Here is a 20569-nt window from a genome sequence, read left to right as displayed (position 1 = left end):
CAAACTCAGACACTCGCAGTTGATTCCCATCCACCCCAGGGAGCAGCATGTGTTCATACAGCACATCCTAGGCTGAGGAGAGGATTGTGGGGAAATCTGCTAAACCAGGATTTAGCCAAGACACAGCCCTGAATACAGCCTCTCTCCTAATGCTCTCCGAAGGAGCCTGACAGCAAAGGAGAGTTCCTTCTTCCTTCCTAAGCCTTCCCTGCTTTCTCACAGTTCAGTGAAATCCTCCAGCTTGGCAGTACGGAATTGCCATTCTGAAATGTGCTTTCCATCCTCTTTGCGCTACGGCTCTTTTACCTGGGCACATAAAGGCACGGGAGACTGCACAGCCAGCTTTCAGGAGGGCGTTCTGGGAAGCGAGGGCAATTGGATTAAAGTGAAAGGCTAGGCGGTATATTTGTTTGGCACTCTCGAAGGGCATTGGATTTATTTTATCCTGAAGGAATAAGAGAGAGCACTCATTCTTCTGGCGGTTACTGATAGGACTAAATCAATTCCCGCGCTACACAAGTCAGGCATTTAAATGCACCCTCGGACCTGAGATGTGTCCCCAGAGTCCCGCTGCTGGGGCTGCTGTTATGTATTGTGCGTTCACCCACCAACCAGCCAGCCTGCCAGTGCTTCCTTCCAGCGTGCTCTGAAGCACTTGTGTCTTGACACAAGCATCGCCTCTCCCTGCCCTGTGTTGCCTACGGGAAACAAGAGCATGCTCCTCTTAAGCTGGAAATCACTGACGGGAGAGGACCTCCGCATGGGGGGTGGTTAGGAGCAGAGTAGGGCTGGTTTCTGCACTCACTGTGCCTCTGGGAGGTGGGCTCCATACAAAGCTGTATTGCCTTGAACTTGCGCCCCGTCAGATTGATGAAGAATCTCCCATGGGCTTCCATGGGGCCGGATTAAGCCCCATAGGCTGGCATGGAATGTGCAGTTGGGGGCGATCAGGGGCGGCACATTAAATCCACGCCCAGGAACTTCCACACGTGAAGGAGAGGGGTAGCCACCCCCACGCCAGCTAACACCCAGGCCTGGGCAACCTGAAGGCCTGGGGTGAAGTGAGAGGGCAAACCAGGCTGCAGTCCACAGAGACTTTCCCCTTGCTTCTCCCAGCCCCCAAAGAACAGGGACAAGCCCTTTCTTTAAATCCCCTGCTGCGTTATGTGACATGCAGGAAGCTTTTAACTCTTTCCCGGCTGTTTCGCCCTGTCACATGGTCCCACAGAGGATGCCATCTCCCTCCCCCCACCCCGTGCTTGGACCCACAGGGTACGTAGCTCCTTTACTGCCACACATAGCGTAGGTCACCGTCTGGCCCACTGACCTCAAGGGAGCCCCTTGCAGAGAAAGGTTCTGCTCAGACTAAGGGAACTGGAACTGCTGTGCTCGTGAGTGGCCTGGTGTTCCCCCGACTTACGTAACCCCACTGAAACGCAGAATCAGGCCTGTACGTTCTGAGGGCCTGGGTAACGCACATGACTGTGTCAGAGACACGCTGGGAAGGGATTTAGACCTGAATTTAGGGTTACCATATTTCTGGGTTTTCCTGGACATTACTGCTTTTTGATCCTCTGCCCTCCGACCAGGAGGGTTTTTCGGATACGAGGAAATGTCTGGGACTTTTTCAAACAGATGCTGCAGCTCCGAAAGAGCCATCTCGCCCCGATTGGCCCCTCCCCTGCATCCGCACCTGCCACATCCCGCCCACCCCAGGCTCGGCCCAGCCCAGCCCGCCAGGTAAGCGGAGCCACCAAGCATCTCTCAGCCAGGCTGCCTTCCCCCACTGTGGGGCCTCTGAACCCAGCCAGGAGGGGTGACAGGGCCAGGCTCTGGCTCCCCGTCCTGGGGAGGGGCAGAGGCCCACAGGGGGGCACTGACTGACAGGCTGGCACTGCCTCCCAGGCCTGCACCAGCCGCCCTGCCATGGTGACAGGGAGCATGACATTGCTCCCCATCTCGAGTGTGAGGCCCTAGGTACCCCCTCCAACACCCCCAAATACGCCCTCCCAGTATAGACACACACACCCCAAATACCCCTTCAGCACTCCCGAATATCCCTTCCAACACCCCCAAATATCCCTCACAGTACACACACCCCTCCAGCACAGTACACACACCCCAAATACCTCCTGCAACTCCCCCAACTGTACCCCCAACCGTGTCCCCCTCCAGCACCTCATAAATACCCGCTCCAGAACCCCCCAACTGTACCCCCTCCAACTCCCCCAACTATATTCCCTCCCAGTACACACACCCCTCCAGCACCCCCTAAATCCCTCCTGCAACTCCCTCAACTGTACCCCCAACCGTATCCCCCTCCAGCACCTCATAAATACCCCCTCCAGAACCCCCCAACTGTACCCCCTCCAACTCCCCCAACTATATTCCCTCCCAGTACACACACCCCTTTAGCACCCCCCAATAACCCCTGCTCAGAGTACATACCCGTCCCTCCAGCACCCCCTCAAATACTCCCTCCAACACCACCCCCTTCCCTCCAGCAGTGTCTTCTCTTTGGGAACTTGAAGGATGAATTGGACGACCTGAACTGTACAGTTGGTTTCAAACACAATGAGCTAGATCCTTAGCTGGTATAAATCAGCACAACTGGCCCTTTAGTTCTCCTGGAGCCCCGTTCCCCTCAGTATTACACTGGGGTAACTCCACTGAGTCCAGTGGCATGACTCCTGTATTTAGGGTCCATTCCAGTGCCTATGAAAGCCAGTGGAAAGAGACACAATGGCTTTACCAGGCTTTGGATCAGGCCCTTAAAGCAGCACATTAGGGGCTGAGCTCCTTGGAAAATCTGGCCATTGGCTAGATACCTACATGGGAGCTGAGCTCTTTGGGGAATGTGGCCCCAGCTGCCGGAGCTGAGCGCTTGGAAACCTGGCCCTGAGCTGTTTTGAAAATCTAACCCTGCATTTTTTTTTCCCATCTGAAATCTTACGAGTTTTAGCTCTTGGATTTACGTTGCCTGCTCTGAAGATGAATGGGCTGTAATCTTATTTAAAAGCGTCAGCACAGACTGCAAGGGTCAACAATAAGCTTCTTATAAAGTCCCTACTTTGGGGTTTTTTTTATAGCAAATTGCTATTTCGAATTTCCCTTTCAATCTCCTCCACTCTGCAACAGGCTGCACGGCCCCATAACACAGCCGCGCTCTCTGGACACAGGAAGGCAGCAGTTCAAATAACTCAGCATCAAAGTCTTGACAGACCTTTGTGGCAGCTTGAGTTGTCTCATCGACTGTAGCTCCAAACGATCCTCTCATGGAAGGATTACAATCTTATTGGGGGCACAGCGGACTGACAATGCGTCTTGTATCTCAGTGACCCGGGTTGACTTCATTCTGCCCCCTGAAATTAGTACACTGATCTCCTCATCGTCCCTAGTGTAACACAATCCACGTTACCAAAGCAACTGGCCATTTGCCATGATTGGCAGTCTGTGCTCCAGAGATGCCTGACTCTGTAGTAGCCAGATGTGCAGCTAAGGATTGTGATACACTGACAAGGCTGTATAGGAGGTGTTGGGGGAAGCAGAGGCATGATAATACTTAGCTCCCATCCCTGGCTTGCAGAGTGTTAGAAGAAGATGGGATAAGTGTCATAAGCCCCAGTTTATGAGACACACCCAAGGTCATAAAGTGCACCGTTACCAGAGCTAGAAAGAGAACTCTGACCGATGCCCTACCCACTACGCGACCTCTCTGGATCTCTGGTTCACATAGGCTACACAGTTACTACCGTCTTCTTTGGCTTATGTTAATATTAGGTTTTACATCCAAAATGCCCTGTAGGGTATTACATTCTTTACATGCATCTTCACACTTGTAAATTAAAAGGGCCAGATCCTCAGGACTTCGCTTCATGGGAATCAGTTGAGCTATGACAAATTACACCAACGGAGGACTGGCCTCATGGAGCTGATGCCAATTTACCTCTGCTCAGGATTTGGCCCCATTGACTCCAAGGAGCAACGCCAACTTACACTGCCGAAGATCTGCCCCAAAGCGATGCAAATTATTTTGCTTCCCTGCATGTTTCTAGCTCTATTTCCTTTACCCCCGCCCTCCCCCCCTCACACACACAAGACTTGTACCCAAAGCGGCACTGTTAGGGACCAGTTCTGTAAGGGAACTTAAAAGCTCCTGCTACATGTTAAATAGTAGCAACTCCCAGAGCATTCCACCTGAATAGCACCACTGGAAATGAGATCAGAATCAGATCCATGGTTTGTGTTGCCCTCATTCCAGGTGTCAAATGCAATGTTAGTGTAGGTGGGCAGTGTGATCTAGGCATAAGTGCACTAGACTGGGACTCCTGAGACTGGCCTTGTTGGTGTCCTTGGGCAAGGCATTTCATGGCTCTGTACCTCACTTTCCCTGTCTGTAAAATAGGGATAATGACGCTGACTGCCTTTGTAAAGTGCTATAGGAGAGAGAAATATTTATTATTATTGGGCCTGAATATTATTTAGTTACACTAATTTAAGGCCAGAATAACTGGGCACTGAGATATTAACCAGTGCAGTAGATATTCCTAGGTAGGCAGACAGCTGAATGGAGAGCTCATGTCTCTGGAGTTAACACTGCTGTGAAAGCAGAATCACTCCAGAGCTTGGGTCTCAGCTGGCCAGCAGCCCAGGCTGGCTAGGGTGGGCCAGCTTGGGGGTCTGGCTGGCTCAGAGGTCGGACCAGTGCTTGAGCTGGCCAGTGACCTGGGGGATGGGCTGGTACTTGGGCCAGCTGGTGGCTCGGGACAGTCCTCGGCCCGGCCAGCAGACCGGGGCAGCTTGGGTGGGCTTTCTCAGGGCAGCTCAGGTGCTCCAGCCCCAGGGTTGGACTGGTGCCTGGACCAGCTGGTGGCCCAGGGGTTGGAGCGATTCAGCCGGGGCTCCTCCAGCCACAGTGAGGGGTGGCCCAGGGCTCCAGCAGAAGAGGGAGGGTGAAAGGGGTGGGGTAGGGGCAGAGCCTTGGGTAGTAGGGGCCAAGGGGTTAGACTCCCCGATGTGGAGGGGTTCACCCACCTCCCATGGTGCCCAGATATTACAGTGATGAGGGACATACAAGTATGCTAGATAGACAGATTCTCCACGGGGGTTTTTTAGGCATTATAGCATGGTTGGTAACAACGAAATTGAAGGGATTCTATTCTACTGTTAACTCTTTACCTTTTTTGCCCTTCCCTTGTTTTTTTAAATGGCTGTTGCTGCTGTTGTGTTGTTTAGCTTTGCTCAATTTTCTGCCATATCCTGCATTGTCTTTTTTCCCCAATTACATTGGGCTCCTCCATCTGCTTATTTATCAGAGTTAGAACCCAAATTAGGAATCTGCCAGTTTTTGTTTTGCTTTAAACAAAGCCCCACACGAGCCAACAAAGCTTTGGTACATAAAACTATCTGTAATGCAGCTGTTAAAGCCCTTTCATCATATCCGTGAATAAAATGGATTCTATTGCCATCGAGATGCATCTGATCGATTAAGTTTAATCCTCCCCTAGGGCTTTGGATAGAAGGCACTTCAGCAAAGGATAGAGCGAAAGAGAGACTTTAATGACTCTGGAATAGAAAATGGTTTTCGCTCATGTGCCAAAGACAGAGGAAAATGAAAGATTAAATGAAAATGTACATAATAAAAAAATGGAATCAACCAATGGGTTGCAGTCGCAATGCATTTTTCTCCTGAAGCTTCATGTTCTAATCTTAGCAAAGGTCACAAGTGAAATGAATTTGAAGGTGTGATCTTACCTTAGAAAGAAGAATGCTCGTGGCCGGGCCTGTAGTCATTCCAGCTCAAGCAATGGGCTGGCTCCAGTTTGGATGGGAGGCCTGCAGAGTACAGCTAGGGGAAGGGATCCAATCCCCCGGTATGTTGCCAGGGGACCCTGTGCTGCCGGAGGGTCCATCTCTCCAATTGTTATTGTTTTGTTCATGTTACAGTAACATACATAGGCCTGGACTAAGACCAAGGCCCCATTGTGCCAGGCACTGTACACACACGGTGAGTGAGAGCCCCTGCCCAAAAGAGCTGACAATCCAAACAGAGAAGACAGACAGTGTAGGAGCAGAAGGAAAGGTTCAGCAGCTTGTCCAAGGTCACACAGCAGGTTGGTGGCAAAGTGTAGACCGGAAACAAGCTCCTCTGAGCCCCAAATTACTGCCTTAACCCACTGGCAGTGGCAGGTTTACAATGGCTCCAGTGCCTCTACGGAGCCGGGCCCATGCTCAGAAGGGGCCCTGGCCTGCTCCGCTTGCCCTGCACCCCGAGACCCCGCTGGCTCCCCCCCGCCCACCACTTGCTCCTCTCGGCCTGCCTGCTGGCTGGCCGAGGTCTCCTCTCGGCCCCCTGGCCCCTCCGCCCCCTGCTCCTCTCTGCCCCCTGGCCAGACCCCAGTGCACCTCCGGCTCCGGGCAGCCTCTGCTTCCCACGACCTGTGGCCCCCCCCCTTTCTCCCTGGAGCTGAGCCGCCTGGGACTGGTGCAGAAGCCTGGCCAGTCTCAGCCGGGTTCAGGGGGGGTGACAGCGTGCGGGGCTTGGCAGGGCCCCTCCAGGAAAGTGCGTCTTGAGGGATCCTGGCCGGGGCAGGCCCTGGCCTGGCTGATCATGCCACTCCCGAGGGGCTGAAATGATTCCCGGCCCTGGGACAAGCCCTGGCTACGCTGCTGGCTCAGCCCAGCAGACACAGTCACCTCCCAGCAGGGCTGGTGAGTGCAGCTGGGAGGCAGGGCATGGGGGAGTGGGTCTCCGGGGCATTGGGGTGGAGTGTTGGGCTGAGGAGGCAGGGAAGATCTGTGTGCGGGGGCACTAGGAATTGGGGGTTCTATGTGGGGTGCTGGGCAGTTGTGGTGGGGTTGTGGACGGGGGGCTCTGGGCAGGGGTGGTTTTGTGCAGGGTGCTGTGCATTTGAGGGGGAGGTCTGGGGGAGCACTGGCCATAGTGGGTCCGGGCGGGGCTCTGGAGTTGGGGAGTTGTTGGGTGGACCCGTCCCCGAAGGGAAGGGACATGCCGGCAGAACACGGCCAGGTGGGCCACTGTGCATCTGGCAACTGCCGGTTCGTAAATAGTGCCCTCGCACAGGGCTGGATGGAGCCGGACCGCCCCTGCCATGCCATGCCCCACTGACTCTGGTTGGCCCCTCGCTCTGGGGACTGACCTCCCTGTGCCATGCTCCATTGCCTCCATGGGGGCCCACAAGTATGTTTGGTGCCGAGCCCACAAAAGGTTAATCTGACCCTGCCCACTAGACCATGTTGTGTCATTAAAGCCCTGATCGTTTGTGGTCATTTAAGCTACCATAACATTTCTGTTCAGAAATGGGGGTGTTACCCCTTCGGCCATAGCTATCTCTCTGGGGTAATGTTCTCCCTTACATTTCGTCGTTTTGTTATAATTGGATGTAGTATCCTTCTTCAATTCCTGTCCTAGATTGCTGTCATGTGATGTTTAAGAGCTGCCTTTAGGATTCCACTGAGGAGTGACTGCATTTAATAGTAAGTGTAAATGAACCCTACGTAGCCTGAATGTACCAGATAGGGATTTTGTGAGGCTATTCAGCCAATGTTTATGGAGTGCTTTGAGTCTGCTGAATGAACGAAGCAGTATTATGTGATCCAAATACCAAGGAAGTCGATGGAAAGACTCCCTTTGACTTCGATGGGTTTGGATGAGGCCCTTAGGCCCAGAGTCAGCAAAGCATTTATGTACCTGCTTCAATTTAAGCAGGGACATAAGCCAGTCCCTATTCAAAAAAGTAAACGTACTTAAGTCCCGTTGACATCAATGGGATGTAAATGTGATTAAAGTTAAGCATGTTCTTAAATGCTTTGATAAATCACAGCTTTAGTGTAGATGACTTATTACTATTGTTATTATTAACCAGAATTAATAATTATTAAACGTATTAGCTATTATTAATTGCTATTATTATTAACAACTTGGATTGACACATCAGCAATGGAAAAAATACTCTCAAGGGTCAAATAACCAGTTCACTCTGAAGGGGCAGTGGACAACCAGGCCAAGGTATTCTCCTCAGAACAGTGTGTAAACTGACTCTTATTCTCTTACCTATAGGCTGGCCCAGAGCAGCTTTTAGATACACTGAGATCTTCCTTTCCCATCATGTCATTTCTAAACAATTAAGTCACTATCAGGGAGGAAACAGAATTTTGGGTCCCAGCTGCACAAAAACACCAGGGCAAACTAGTTTGCAAGCAGATCTGAAGGTACTTAGACAAGATGGATGGGGGAAAGCTACCAGTGAAATATCAGCCTGTTCCCCCTCCAGCCTGTTGCCACTGTAGGGCGAGGACTTGTGATCACATGGGGGGGTAGGAGGGAAAGGCATTTTGCATGTTAAAGGGATGGAAAAAATCCCGTTTCACCATTTTCACACCCTGATCCTTCCCTAGGTAATGACCCATTAGTTACAATGGGTCTGATCCACAGTTCCTAGCATTCTCTTTTTCTCATTGAAATCAATGGCTGGACAAGGAAGGCAGGATCAGGTCTCCGATTTGTACAACATTGTTATTACCCAAAACAAAACAAACAAACTAAACCCCATATTTGGGCTCCAATCCTGCAATGTGCTGCATGGATACAGAGCCCTGCACTTGCATGGAGCCAGATTAATCTCTATGGGGCTCTGCCTGAGGGCAGACCCACATAGCTGACAATGCAGGGTCAGGACCTTTGTTTGTAAGATCTTTGGAGCAGGTATGGTCTCTTGCTGTGTGTCTGTACAACACCTACCACAAAGGGGACCTGATCTCAGCTGAGGTCCCTAAACCCCATCATACAACTACTATCCTTATTAGTAAACAGATTAGAGGTTAATCACATATGGAGATGAATTATTAAACCCAGTCGTGACAACTATAATTAGAGAGGAAAGCAGCATGGTTTAATAGTCTAAACATCTAAGTCCATCTCTGCCACAGACACCCTCTGTGGGCTAGGGCAAACCACTTCACCTCTCTGCTTCCAATCTTATTAAACAAGGATGATCATTATCCATCTATCTCTGCGGGCATTTATTATAGCCAAGATTTACAAAAGGGACTTTTGGTTGCCTAATGTTCTGGTGCCTGACTATAAAATGGCCTGATTTTAGAAAGTGGTCAGCACTCACACTCGAAAAATCAGGCCTCTCTCAGGTGCCTCCGTATGAACCCCAGCACTGCATCCCCCAGAGTCACCAGGCACTTCTGCAATCGCACCATCATATCAGGGAATGTGGGCTACCTAGCAAAGGTGTGCGCTGAGAATGAATTGCCTGATGTTCCTCAAGCAAGTTGAAGATGGAAAGTGCTGGGTAAATATGAAGTATTATTTTTATGTAAGCAGTGTCAGGATGAGCTCCACCCTGACATCTGGTGGTGAGGTGTGGCAAGTTGTGGAAAAGAACTTCAGGGGCCGATCTCATTTGCATAGGCACACCCACCACGCCTAGAATGAGACCATAGCTGCCCAAATGGTCACTTTGGCTGCTGTGGGATCCCCAGTGTCTCTGTTATTGGGGCAGGAAGAATAAATTGTTATTACCCTGATTATGGGAACTGTGCTTGGAACTGTACTTGGCCTTTTGTTACGATGGAGGGATTCACCATCATCTAAGTAGCACTCGCTAGGCAAGGGTCATGGGTTCCAAAACTGTGTGAATGGAGAGAGGCTGGGGACAAGTATTAATACTTGGTGGCATGGGCCCCTTGGTGAGGGCCTTACATGCTGATTGCACTTCCTCCTCTCTCCACTGTGGAATATCAGAGCTAATTTTGATTTCATTAGAAGTCTAGTTATAGGCTGCTGAGCTCACTTTGGGCTGACAGTGCACTAGCACTGGGGCTCCCCTACTACAAGCTGAATTCACCTAAGAGCTGAAATCACTGAGTGTTGTGTTAAGCAGTGGGGGAGCCTGAAGATATATTGTGGAGCAGTTTGCGGGACGGCTGGTGAAGCAGTTCGACACAGAGCAGTGTGTGGATGGCAGGAGCTGCTTGTGGGCCGTGGAGCTGAGTGAAGGAGTTCGTGGGGCGGCTGGCGGAGCGGAGCGCAGCTGAGCGAAGGAGTTCGTGGGGCGGCTGGCGGAGCGGAGCGCAGCTGAGCGAAGGAGTTTGTGGGGCGGCTGGCGGAGCGGAGCGCAGCTGAGCGAAGGAGTTCGTGGGGCGGCTGGCGGAGCGGAGTGCAGCTGCGCGAAGGAGTTTTGTGGGGCGGCTGGCGGAGCGGAGCGGAGCGCCGCTATGGAGCTATGGGGCGGTCAGCTTCAGATCACGTAAGGTGCCTCTTACCCCCGTCCCATTTCCACCCAGGTTGGGAGGTAAAGCTCCGCCGATAAACTTTCGAACTCTGGGGCTGCCCTGACCAGGGACAGAGACTTTTGGGGCATTGGACTTTTGGGGTTGCTGGACTCAAGAACCAAAGGGAAAAGGGCATGCCCCAATTTGCCTGGGGTGGGGTTGCTTTTGCTCATGGGTTGTGTTATGAATCCGGTTGGTGGTGTTTCCCCAACATAATGCCACATTGTTTCTCTCTGTTATTAAAAGACTTTTGCTACACTCAGACTATGTGCTTGCGAGAGGGGAAGTATTGCCTCTTGGAGGCGCCCAGCGGGGGTGGTATATATTTGTCCCAGGTCACTGGGTGGGGGCTCGAGCCGGTTTGCATTGTGTTATTGGAATGGAACCCCTAGATATTGAACCCGGCCCTTGTTGCTGCCAACTCTGACGGGCAGAAGGGTTACATTTAGTATAATGGGAAAACCAAGCTAAGGCCATTTGAACATTAACCACATGCCAGGGAAATTAGCTCCTGGGTAGACAATTCATTCCCACGTTTGACAGGGACACCTCAGACAACTTGTTTGTACATTTTTTTTAAAAGCGTAGCAAAGAGAATGTCCGTATGTCTAAACAACCGACAACAAAGAGAAGGTCTGACATCTCTCAGTTGCACCGGTTTTGCACTGGCGTATCTCCTTTGACTCCAGTGGAGTCACTCCTGATTTATCCTAGCTTACAGGATAGGAGCAGAATCAGACTCATAAGGTTCAAACTCAGAGACACTTCACAATCCCCTTCCAGAACAGCACCTGCTGTGAGATTTGCAAGTCCATTCATTATATTTCCTCTCAGTTGCGCTTCTCTTACATCATCTTTGCTTAATAAACACTTCGCTGACTTGCTCTATAAGAGTATCTCCAGGCATGCTCCATTACTGGGTGAAATTGCCTGTCCCCTGCGGTTATAATGGCAACGGGCGATTGCAGAGGTTGTCTCTGCGTTCATAACGTTGACAGGGAAGGAAGGAAGGAAGGAGGAAGGAAGGAAGGAAGGAAGGAGGGAAGGAAAAGGCACCGGGGTTCTCCTGTATCCAAGCACACAACGAGCCTGCAACAGTGAAAGCCCCCCCCGCCCCCCCCATGCACCATCACCGAACCGGACTGGGTCACCCTGGCCTGGATCACCCTGTCTCCTGGCAACCGGAGAGCGGTGTGTAGAGACGTCATTTCCTGAAGAGCCGCTGACAGGGGGCTGGCCCTGGCCGCCGGGCAGCGGACGGGACCTGGCTCAACAGTTTGGCAAAGTCGCTCTCCCGAGCCCGAGCCCGCGGCGGCGGGGCCCGGCGGGAGCAGGGCGCCGGCCCCGGGGCTGGGCGGGGACCCCGGCCGCTCAGCCGCGGGAGAAAGCGACTTGGGAGCCGGCGACCTGCAGGCAGGGAGCCGAGTGGCGGGGGACCGGCTCTTGGCCCGCGGCGGGCGGACTGGGGCTCGGGAGCGAGCTCCCCGGTCGCTCCCTGCCGCAGGGCTGTGGGGGGCTCCAGACAGCCCGGCGCGGGGCTCCCCGCCTCTGCCAAGGCGAAGCCCGCCGGGATCCCGGCTGCAGCGCCCGGGACGCGGGGAGAGATCGCGCCTCCCCGGCCAGGGACAGGCTGGGCACAGCAGGAGACCCCGGGCAAAGGCAGCCCGGGGGCGGGTTTCCAGCCACTTCCCAGCCTCTCCGCTGGGCGCGCCGCGCTCTCCCTGCCGGAGGAGCAGCAGGCTCTGCCCCAGGGCCGGGGGAGCCGTGTGGGTTCCGGGGAGGGGGCTTCCCCCTTCTCTGATGGCTGCTCCGCCCTCGGGGCTGAGCCACTGGCCGAGCCTGCGAGCCGCGCCTCCCGCCCCGGCGGCGGCTCTGGGCTGACGGAGCGAGGCCCCCGCCCAGGGCAAGGTCCCGGGGCCTCGCCCGGCCCTTTGGGGAGGGGGCTGCTGGAGGATGCTCTGCCTGGGAGGCGCACACCGGCCCCCCGCCCAGGGCAGCGGGGAGATGAGCGCCGAGCTGCACCGCACGTCGGTGAACTCCTCCTGCTCCAGCTCCCCGGGCCCGGCGGCGGCGGCGGCGGGGCCCCCGTCGGGGGCTGGGAGCCGGCTGCTCTCGGCCAACGTGCGGAAGCTGCACCATGCCCTGACCCTGCTGCTGAGCGAGCCGGAGCGGGAGCAGTTTATCCACTGCCTGAACGTCTACCACGCCCGCCGCAACGTCTTCGACCTGGTGCAGACCCTCCGCGTCCTGCTCGACAGCCCGGGCAAGCGGCAGCTGCTGCCCATGCTGCGCCTGGTGATCCCCCGCTCCGACCAGCTGCTCTTCGACCAGTACACCTCGGAGGGGCTCTACCTGAAGCCCGGCTTCCTGCCCGGCTGCGGCGCGGCGGGCTTGGGGGGCCCCAGCCCACCCGCGGCTGGTGTCTGGCCCCAGCCCGCTCCTCTGCCCCCTGCCAGGAGAGCCCCGGCGGGGTTCGGCGCCCCCGCCGCCGAGGAGCTGCCGGGGGAGGTGCGGGAGGTGAGCCTGAAGAGGAACAAGACCAACGACGGCTTGGGCTTCAGCATCCGAGGGGGCGCCGAGCACGGGGTGGGCATCTACGTCTCCCTGGTGGAGCCGGGCTCCCTGGCGGAGAAAGAAGGGCTCCAGGTCGGGGACCAGATCCTGAGGGCCAACGACAAGTCCTTGGACAGAGTGACCCACGCCGAAGCTGTCAAGGTAAGTGAGCAATGTGGGAAAGGCGGCAGGGGGTTGACCCCCCGGATTGTGAACCTTAGACCCCCTGAAGGCCGGGGGCAGGATGCTGTCTCTGGCACGGGGTGTAAATCCTGAGCAACTCCATACATTCAGCGGCATGGCCCCTGATTCGCACCTCTGAAGGAGAGATCAGGATCAGTTCCGTGGCATGCTAGAAGGGTGAAAAAACAGGTGTTAACAATGCACAGGGACATGCCAGTCAGTGGAATGTAGAGATCATAACAAACACGAAAGGGCAGGACTATGCTGCCCACAGCCACGACCTGAAAGTGCTTCTCAAAGGTGGACATGTATCATTATTCTATGTTCAAATGTTTGTCTATCCAGTTAGAGACCCCATTACCACAGTGTCTGAGCACCTCAGTAACATTCAAGGATCCCCCGCCCCCTTTGCAGTTCTGTGGGGACAGGGCTGTCATCTCATTTTGCAGTTGGGAAACTGAGGCACAAAGAGACTAAGTGCCCTGCTCAAAGTCATTCAGGAAATCGGTGATTAAACCTGGATTTGAACCCTGGTCTGCCACGTATCTTATGCACTAGACCATCCTACCATCTCCCACGGGTAAAGAAACTGAGGCACTGAGTGGAAAAATGACTTCCCCTCACCCCCCAACCCACAGCGATTCAGTGGCAGTGCTCGGAATAGAACCCAGGTCCCCTTTCGTACCGCTAGATCAGGATGAAAAAAGAGAATAGTCACACACCTGGGTTGCAAGCCGCTCAGGAACGCTCCCTGCATGCACTCTGTACAACAAATCCCCAACCGGCCCCGAGAGCTACTGTAATACAAATAAATAAGAAGGACAGGGGTGCCATACATCAGAGTTCACCAGCCAGGGGACTAGGGGGCGGGTATCCACAGAAGGAGTTTTACAACTGCAGCTCACTGATGTGAACCTAACTCAGGTTAGAGTCACCGAAAGTTGTTGCCCTCTGACAGCAAGATGTTTTGGTGAAATAGGTTGGTGGGCTCAATCCAGAGGTGTCCCATGGCACAATAGCTGGCAATCTTAGCAGAACGGCCAAGGGTTCAATGAGCCAGACAGTCTGGCCCGTAGGGCTGAGGTACGTTGGCAGAGCTGGGGAGGGGAGGTCAGGCTGCCTTGCAGTTAGTTGCCTGGGCTTTAGTTCATCTGTGGATAACTGAAGCACTGTGGTTTCCAGCCCAGTCAGTCTGGTACCTTTCACCAGCACTTGCTTCGACAATCCCTTACTCCTGTGAGTAGTCCCGGTGAGTTCAATGGGGATGACCTGTTGAGTAAGAATTGCTTGCATAAAAATATACAAGATCAAACCCTTCATTTTTAAACTGTCAACTTTTCCTTTCCCAACATTTTAAAATCTCTACCCCCTGGTGAAAAAAATTTGTTCCAAGCTGAAATGTAGGTATAAATAATCTCAGGACCAGCCTGAAGTTTCTGACATTTAAAGAAAAATTATAGGAGAATAAAAATGGAATCTTATCAATTTAATATGGTATTCTGTGCTCGCAAAACTGAAAGAAAATGTATGTTGCATGGTGCAGTGATTAGAGATGGGGACTGGGTGCCAGGACTCCTGAGTTCTATTCATAGCTCTGCCACTGACTCAACCTTGTGTCCTTGGGGAATTCACTTAACAGCTCCGTGTCTCCATTTACCCACTGGTAAAATGTAGATAACCATATCTACTGTCTTCACATGGATATTTTTAGGCTTCGTTCATTAGTGTTTGTGTAAAGCACTTGGAGCTTCTTGTCCGAACATATATAATATATATTATATTATATAATAAAATTTGTCAAGGGGCTATTCCATAAAAGATCTCCTCATGGGTATTTTGAAATGATCAGGGTATAAAATGGAAGCTCAGAAATTATCTACACATGGGCTGAAACTTTTTCAAACAATCATTTCATCACATATCCAGGGGAACTGGCATCTTTCAAAGCTCTTGTGGTCTGTTGATGAAGAATGATGCGTATAGTACACTTCGATGGCACTGAAGAAACCCTGCTCCTTCTTTTAAAAGGCATCACATAAAGATTAACATAGCTAGCCAGGATGGCTCCTCTGGAGATTTTAAAACTGAGTTAAATTAATGCATCGTGTTGCTGTGACGCCTTTGAAATAAACCCCAAGGAAATGTGAAGTTAAAAACCTATTTCAAATAACGTTAGGGATCTGACTTCAAAAGACGCAACTCAGGGTTAAGGTATAAACGCCATCCATAACCATAGGTGCTGGAATTAGCGGTGCTACTTCACCCCCTGGCTTGCAGTAGCTTTCATTATATCCATGGTTTACAGTTTGGTTCAGTGGCTCTCAGCACCCCCACTATAAAAATGGTACCAGCCCCCCTGACCATAACTCACTGTTGTATGCAGTTATAGTAGGTTCCTGAGCACTTGAGAGGATCTTCTACACCCATTTGAGCTGCAATGACAAAGTGAGTTAAGGATATTTTCCAAGCAGAGAGTCCAGTCCTTTACTCCTTGCGCAACCTCCCCCCTGAAATCAATAGAGATCAGATTCAGCCTTGGCGTAAGCACGTGCAACACCACGACAGTCAATAGACCAAATTCGGCTCTCAGTTACACCAGGCTAAATCTGGAAACCTCCACCTACGTCAGTGCGTTACACCAGCATAAATGATAACAGAATTTGGCCCAATGGGCTAATGCCAGGGCTAATTGGCCCTTGGAAGTTTAAGGTGCACAAAAATTCAGGCCCAGAGAAATGTGTGCGATTTTTCTTCCTGTGACTTAGGGTTATTGCTGATATAAAATGTGAGCAGAGTTTAGTACCAGCTGGGGTTCTTTCCTGGCACAAAAACATAAATTACTCTAATAAGATTCCCTGAACATTGTCTTGTCCAGAAGCTTGCTTTAAATTATTAGGGGACAATAGCTTTCCTTCTAAAGCGGTCTCATTAAAGTGTGCTTTCCAGTCTTCGGAGGGGTATTAGTCTGGTTCCCCATTTAGTTGAAAAGGAGTATGCCTTCCCTACTGCATTCCGATCTTAATTGTCCTGCAGCAAAAGTTGACTGTCTGGGTCTGGAGACTTCAGTATATGCAAAGCATGCTACCATAAGATAGGAGTAATCAAAGCTCATTCTTCGGGGTACAAGGTGACCACCACAGGAGTCAGGAAGGAATTTCCTCTCTACTCATTCTGCCATTCCCCCTACCCCCCGGCCTGCTGCTTTTATGGGTTTCTTTCCTTCTTCTGAAGCATCACATGTTGACCACGGACAGAATCATAGCCTGCCAGTGGTCTGATCCAATATGGCACCTCCCAGATGCCCAGATTACACAATGATGGGTACTGTACAAAAGCATAGGCAAACAGTCAGTCATTTAGATAAGATAAATAAAAACATAGGTTCATGGAATCTATTAAACGAATTCACAGAGCGACTGATACATTCATCTCAGTAGGCCAAGGTAGTTCAGGCACTTTTGCCTTTTTTTAGCATTTGATCCTTTATTTGACCTTGCAAAAATAATCTCGTCTTTCCTGCATTCTTCCATGAAGGAAGCGAGAGAGACCAAGTCTGACATGGGGCAGTTCCTCTTTCTATTGGCTGCTGTCCCCATAGACAATTCATAGAATAGTAATCATTTTGAAAGTGTCTTACAAAGACAGGGTATCCTAAGAGTGGAAACTTGGCTCCAAGATAAGACTGCCACGAAACCAGACAAAGGACATAAATTATGAGTTACATACCATTCCACCTGGAAATTTACTTTTGTACCATGACCTGGGCTAAGATATTTTAGTGTAAATGAGAGAAAAAGTAGGATTCTAACATAAGTAGCTAGATTACCTGAGCACTCCAAATCAAATTCACTTAATGACTGGCTTCTTAACCCAGTGCGAGCGCTGGGGTTTTATGCCTAGCCTGCTCCGTAGTCTGAGTGTGTTTCATCCAAATCAGAATTAAATGACTTCATTACAATTGTAGCTCCATCATTCTGGCACTCAGGGGCTTATCAAAAGCACATTGTAATTTAAATCATACTCTAAGTGAAGATGTTTGCATTGTCTCTGCTTTCTAGAACTCACCTGGCTGTGTTTACTCCTGCTAAAGTATAATCCTTGGTATTATAGCAACAGACAAGTGAGTGTATGTTTCACTAAGCCATAATATTTTGTCCAACACACTTTCAATTCAAAAACAATGTGAGCTATGTATCACACCTGGAGACATTTCTCCTCTTCACTTATTGTAGGGTAACCAGATGTCCCGATTTTATAGGGACAGTTCTGATATTCGGCGCTTTTTGTTATATAAGTACCTATTACTCCTCACCCCCCTTCCCGATTTTTCACACTTGCTGTCTGGTCACCCTAACTTATTGTCAGGTTCTTATTTTGCAGCTCACCCCTTTCATTTTTTTCAGTTTGAAGGAAATAGATAATTGGGCCAGATCCTCTGCTGGCGTAAATCAGCAGAATTCCAATGGGTACGATTCCAATCTAAGCTACACCAATGTAAATCTAGAGTAACTCCACCAGCCTCAGTGGAACTGCATGGATTTACCACATCAGAGGATCTGGCTCGATGAGTTTGATTCTGATCTCATTCATGCTGGCGTAGATCCAGAGTAACCTCACCAAAGTCAGTGGACCCACCCTAGATTTGCACCAGTGTAACTCAGATCAGCATCTTTGAAAGGATTCTGTGATCTCATTTCAGGGATAAGGAGCCAGGGCAGAGGCTGTGATGAGACAGATCTGTTGTTGGAAAGCAAAATAAATACAGAATACAGTAGAGTGATGTGACAGCTCACAAGTAGTCTATCCTTTTAGCAGGTGTGTTCCCCTTGTGCAGCTCTGTCTTAGAAGACTTGATTGTGATGGAAGAGGCTCAGGTGGCCAGAGGGTGGATTTTATCCATTTGTACTTGTTTGCCTCAGTTTGGTACACAGGGTTTTAATTCACTCAGAGATGTTCTTTTCTTCTCACACTCTGCCTCTGCCAAGCAGGCGTTTAAAAAGAAATAATCAGATCTCCTTTGAATTATTTTAACATTCTGTTCACTTGGATACACAAGGCAGCAAGCCGGGCAATCTTTTAAAAGGCTGTAATATTCTGTCCAAGTTATAAAGAGCTCCGGCTGCTGGTTCTCCAGTGAGGTACCGTGCAGCATTGCTAAGGCACTGCTGAAAAGCGACAAAAGGGACATGCTGATCTGAAGCTTGAAAATATATTTAGAACAATCCTGCCTCCCAGGCAATTTAAAAGAACGCGAGCCTCATTTTGTCGTTTCTGGTTGCTGCCCAATTAATCGATTAGCATATTTGACACGGCTTCCTTGCTACAATCGATAATCACCATTGCATTTCACCAGACATTCAGCTGAAGCAGTTTGTAGGGATGAATGTACTCTTTAACCCTCCTGATACTTGCTTTTTCCGGGCTGCCAGACAAATGACTGGTGAGGCAAGATAGACAGACACACAGAGATCCCCGTTTCCCCAAAAGGTATCAGACTTGTTCTTATAAAAGCTTTTACTTATACAGATTGTGCTGGGTTAGCTCATCTGTACATTTTAGAAGCCGGTGTACAAACCAGTGGCCAAAACTGAATCTCTAGAGTGGTCATAGCAAGGACAGGGTGGGTGTGAATGGTAGGATTACCATTCATCTGCCCCGATAATTAGCTGGAGGCGACATCTGAATCCTTGGTAAATGGATCTTGGGTGGGAGTGGGTTTGTTTGTTTTTTTAATTGCACTACAAAAAAAAATCAATACAAGGGAAAAACGATCTCAAACCCAGACATCTAAAAAACAAGCCTTGGGCTCCTGCTCTGCTTTGCTCTCCTGGAAGCAATGTACATTTTAATTCTAGCAGCATGCTGAGCTCACAAGGGGACAGGGGAAGTAATCAGAGTCACCAGGATTTCCCAGTCGAGGAGAGGGGATGGGTTGGCTCTTTGAGTCAGAAACGTTTGTATTTTAACTTTGTTTTAATGCTCTTGAAAGGAAGAGGAGGCCGGTAACGATCGAGCACAGAGCCAGCAGGTGATGTGCATGTTTTCCCACACAGCTCTGCTGGTGCACCTCTCACCTGGCCCCCTCTGCTATAGTCCTGAGCCACCAATGTGCCCCAGAACTGCCCTGAGAGTCAAGGGCCAAACTGCTCCTGAGCAGAGACTGTGACGAACAGGGCAGTGTTTTTTGGTGTTGTGGACTAAGCTGAGATGACAACATTCATCTTATCTAGGACCTGGGGGAGGATTTGAACACAGGTCCACAGAAATGGTCCAGCTACCGAGAGGAAGGCTGGGCTTGTTGCTAATATACTGGTGTGGGACTCAGGAGATATAGGTCCAATTCGCTGTTCTGCCACAGGTTTCCTGCAAGACCTTAGGTACATCATTTAGGGTCTGCTACTCCTCTTAATTACACCAGCAAATCAGGAGTAACACGAGTGTAAAAGAGATAAGGCAGTAAGTCTCTCTGTGCCTCAGGTTCCCATCTGCAATACAAGACTAATAATGCTTCATTTCTCCCACCCGTTGTCTCTCTAGTCTGGCTAGATACTAAGCTCTTCAAAGCAGGGACTGTCTCTTACCCTTTGGGTACACAGTACCTAGTACATTAGGGGCCAGTCTTGATTGGGCCAGTAGGCAATGCTGGAATATAAATTATAAGAAAATCCCATGACATTTGCTGGAACATCATAAAGAAACATTTCTGCATCAGTGAAGAAATACACACACTGACCCAACAGAGAAACTTCTCTTTTCAGCCCAACTATGTATTAGAAGAAAACTGAAAGATAGGGTGCAAAGTAATTCATGGATTAAATTCTTTATTTTCCGTTTCCCCTCCATTTCTGTTAGGCTGACGGATTTGGGGTACTTTTCTCAATGTCATGCCTACTCAGAGAATTACAGAAGTCTAAATCACTGGCAGTCTCATTTAAACTGACAACACATTTACTAGATTTCAGAGTAGCAGCCACGTTAGTCCGTATTCGCAAAAAGAAAAGGAGTACTTGTGGCACCTTAGAGACTAACCAATTTATTTGAGCATAAGCTTTTGTGAGCTACAGCTCACTTCATTGGATGCATTCAGTGGAAAATACAGTGAGGAGATTTATATACACACAGAACATGAAAAAATAGGTGTTATCATGCACACTGTAAGGAGAGTGATCACTTAAGATGAGTTATTACCAGCAGGAGAGCGGGGAGGGCGAGGCGGGGGGAGAAAACCTTTTGTAGTATTAATCAAGGTGGGCCATTTCCAGCAGTTAACAAGAACTCTGAGGAACAGTGGGAGGGGGGAAATAAACATGGGGAAATAGTTTTACTTTGTGTAATGAACCATCCACTCCCAGTCTCTATTCAAGCCTAAGTTAATTGTATCCAGTTTGCAAATTAATTCCAATTCAGCAGTCTCTCATTAGAGTCTGTTTTTGAAGTCTTTGTTGTAGTATTGTGACTTTTAGGTCTGTATTCGAGTGACCAAAGAGATTGAAGTGTTCTCCAATTGGTTTATGAATGTTATAATTCT

At 50.3% G+C, this 20569-nt stretch overlaps 1 protein-coding gene across 3 annotated transcripts in view; it reads left to right on the top strand.

Moving 5' to 3' along the window:
• The first annotated feature begins 11531 nt into the window (after positions 1 to 11531).
• WHRN (whirlin) overlaps positions 11532 to 20569 on the top strand; it is a 108778-nt gene continuing 99740 nt past the window's right edge. For 2 of the 3 annotated variants that reach the window (XM_084650498.1, XM_084650497.1), the window contains exon 1: positions 11533 to 13020. In XM_084650498.1, the coding sequence (XP_084506624.1) occupies positions 12259 to 13020 (762 nt within the window). In that variant the 5' untranslated portion in view covers positions 11533 to 12258. Of the gene's footprint in view, positions 13021 to 20569 lie in introns of all 3 variants that reach the window. The other variant, XM_084650499.1, reaches the window with a different exon arrangement.

This window comes from Lepidochelys olivacea (genome assembly GCF_965140295.1).
Source record: "Lepidochelys olivacea isolate rLepOli2 genome assembly, chromosome: 16".
Classification (NCBI taxonomy): Eukaryota; Metazoa; Chordata; order Testudines; family Cheloniidae; genus Lepidochelys; species Lepidochelys olivacea.
The sequence above is the reverse complement of the archived record's forward strand: the minus strand, read 5'-3'. Positions and strand labels throughout refer to the sequence as shown.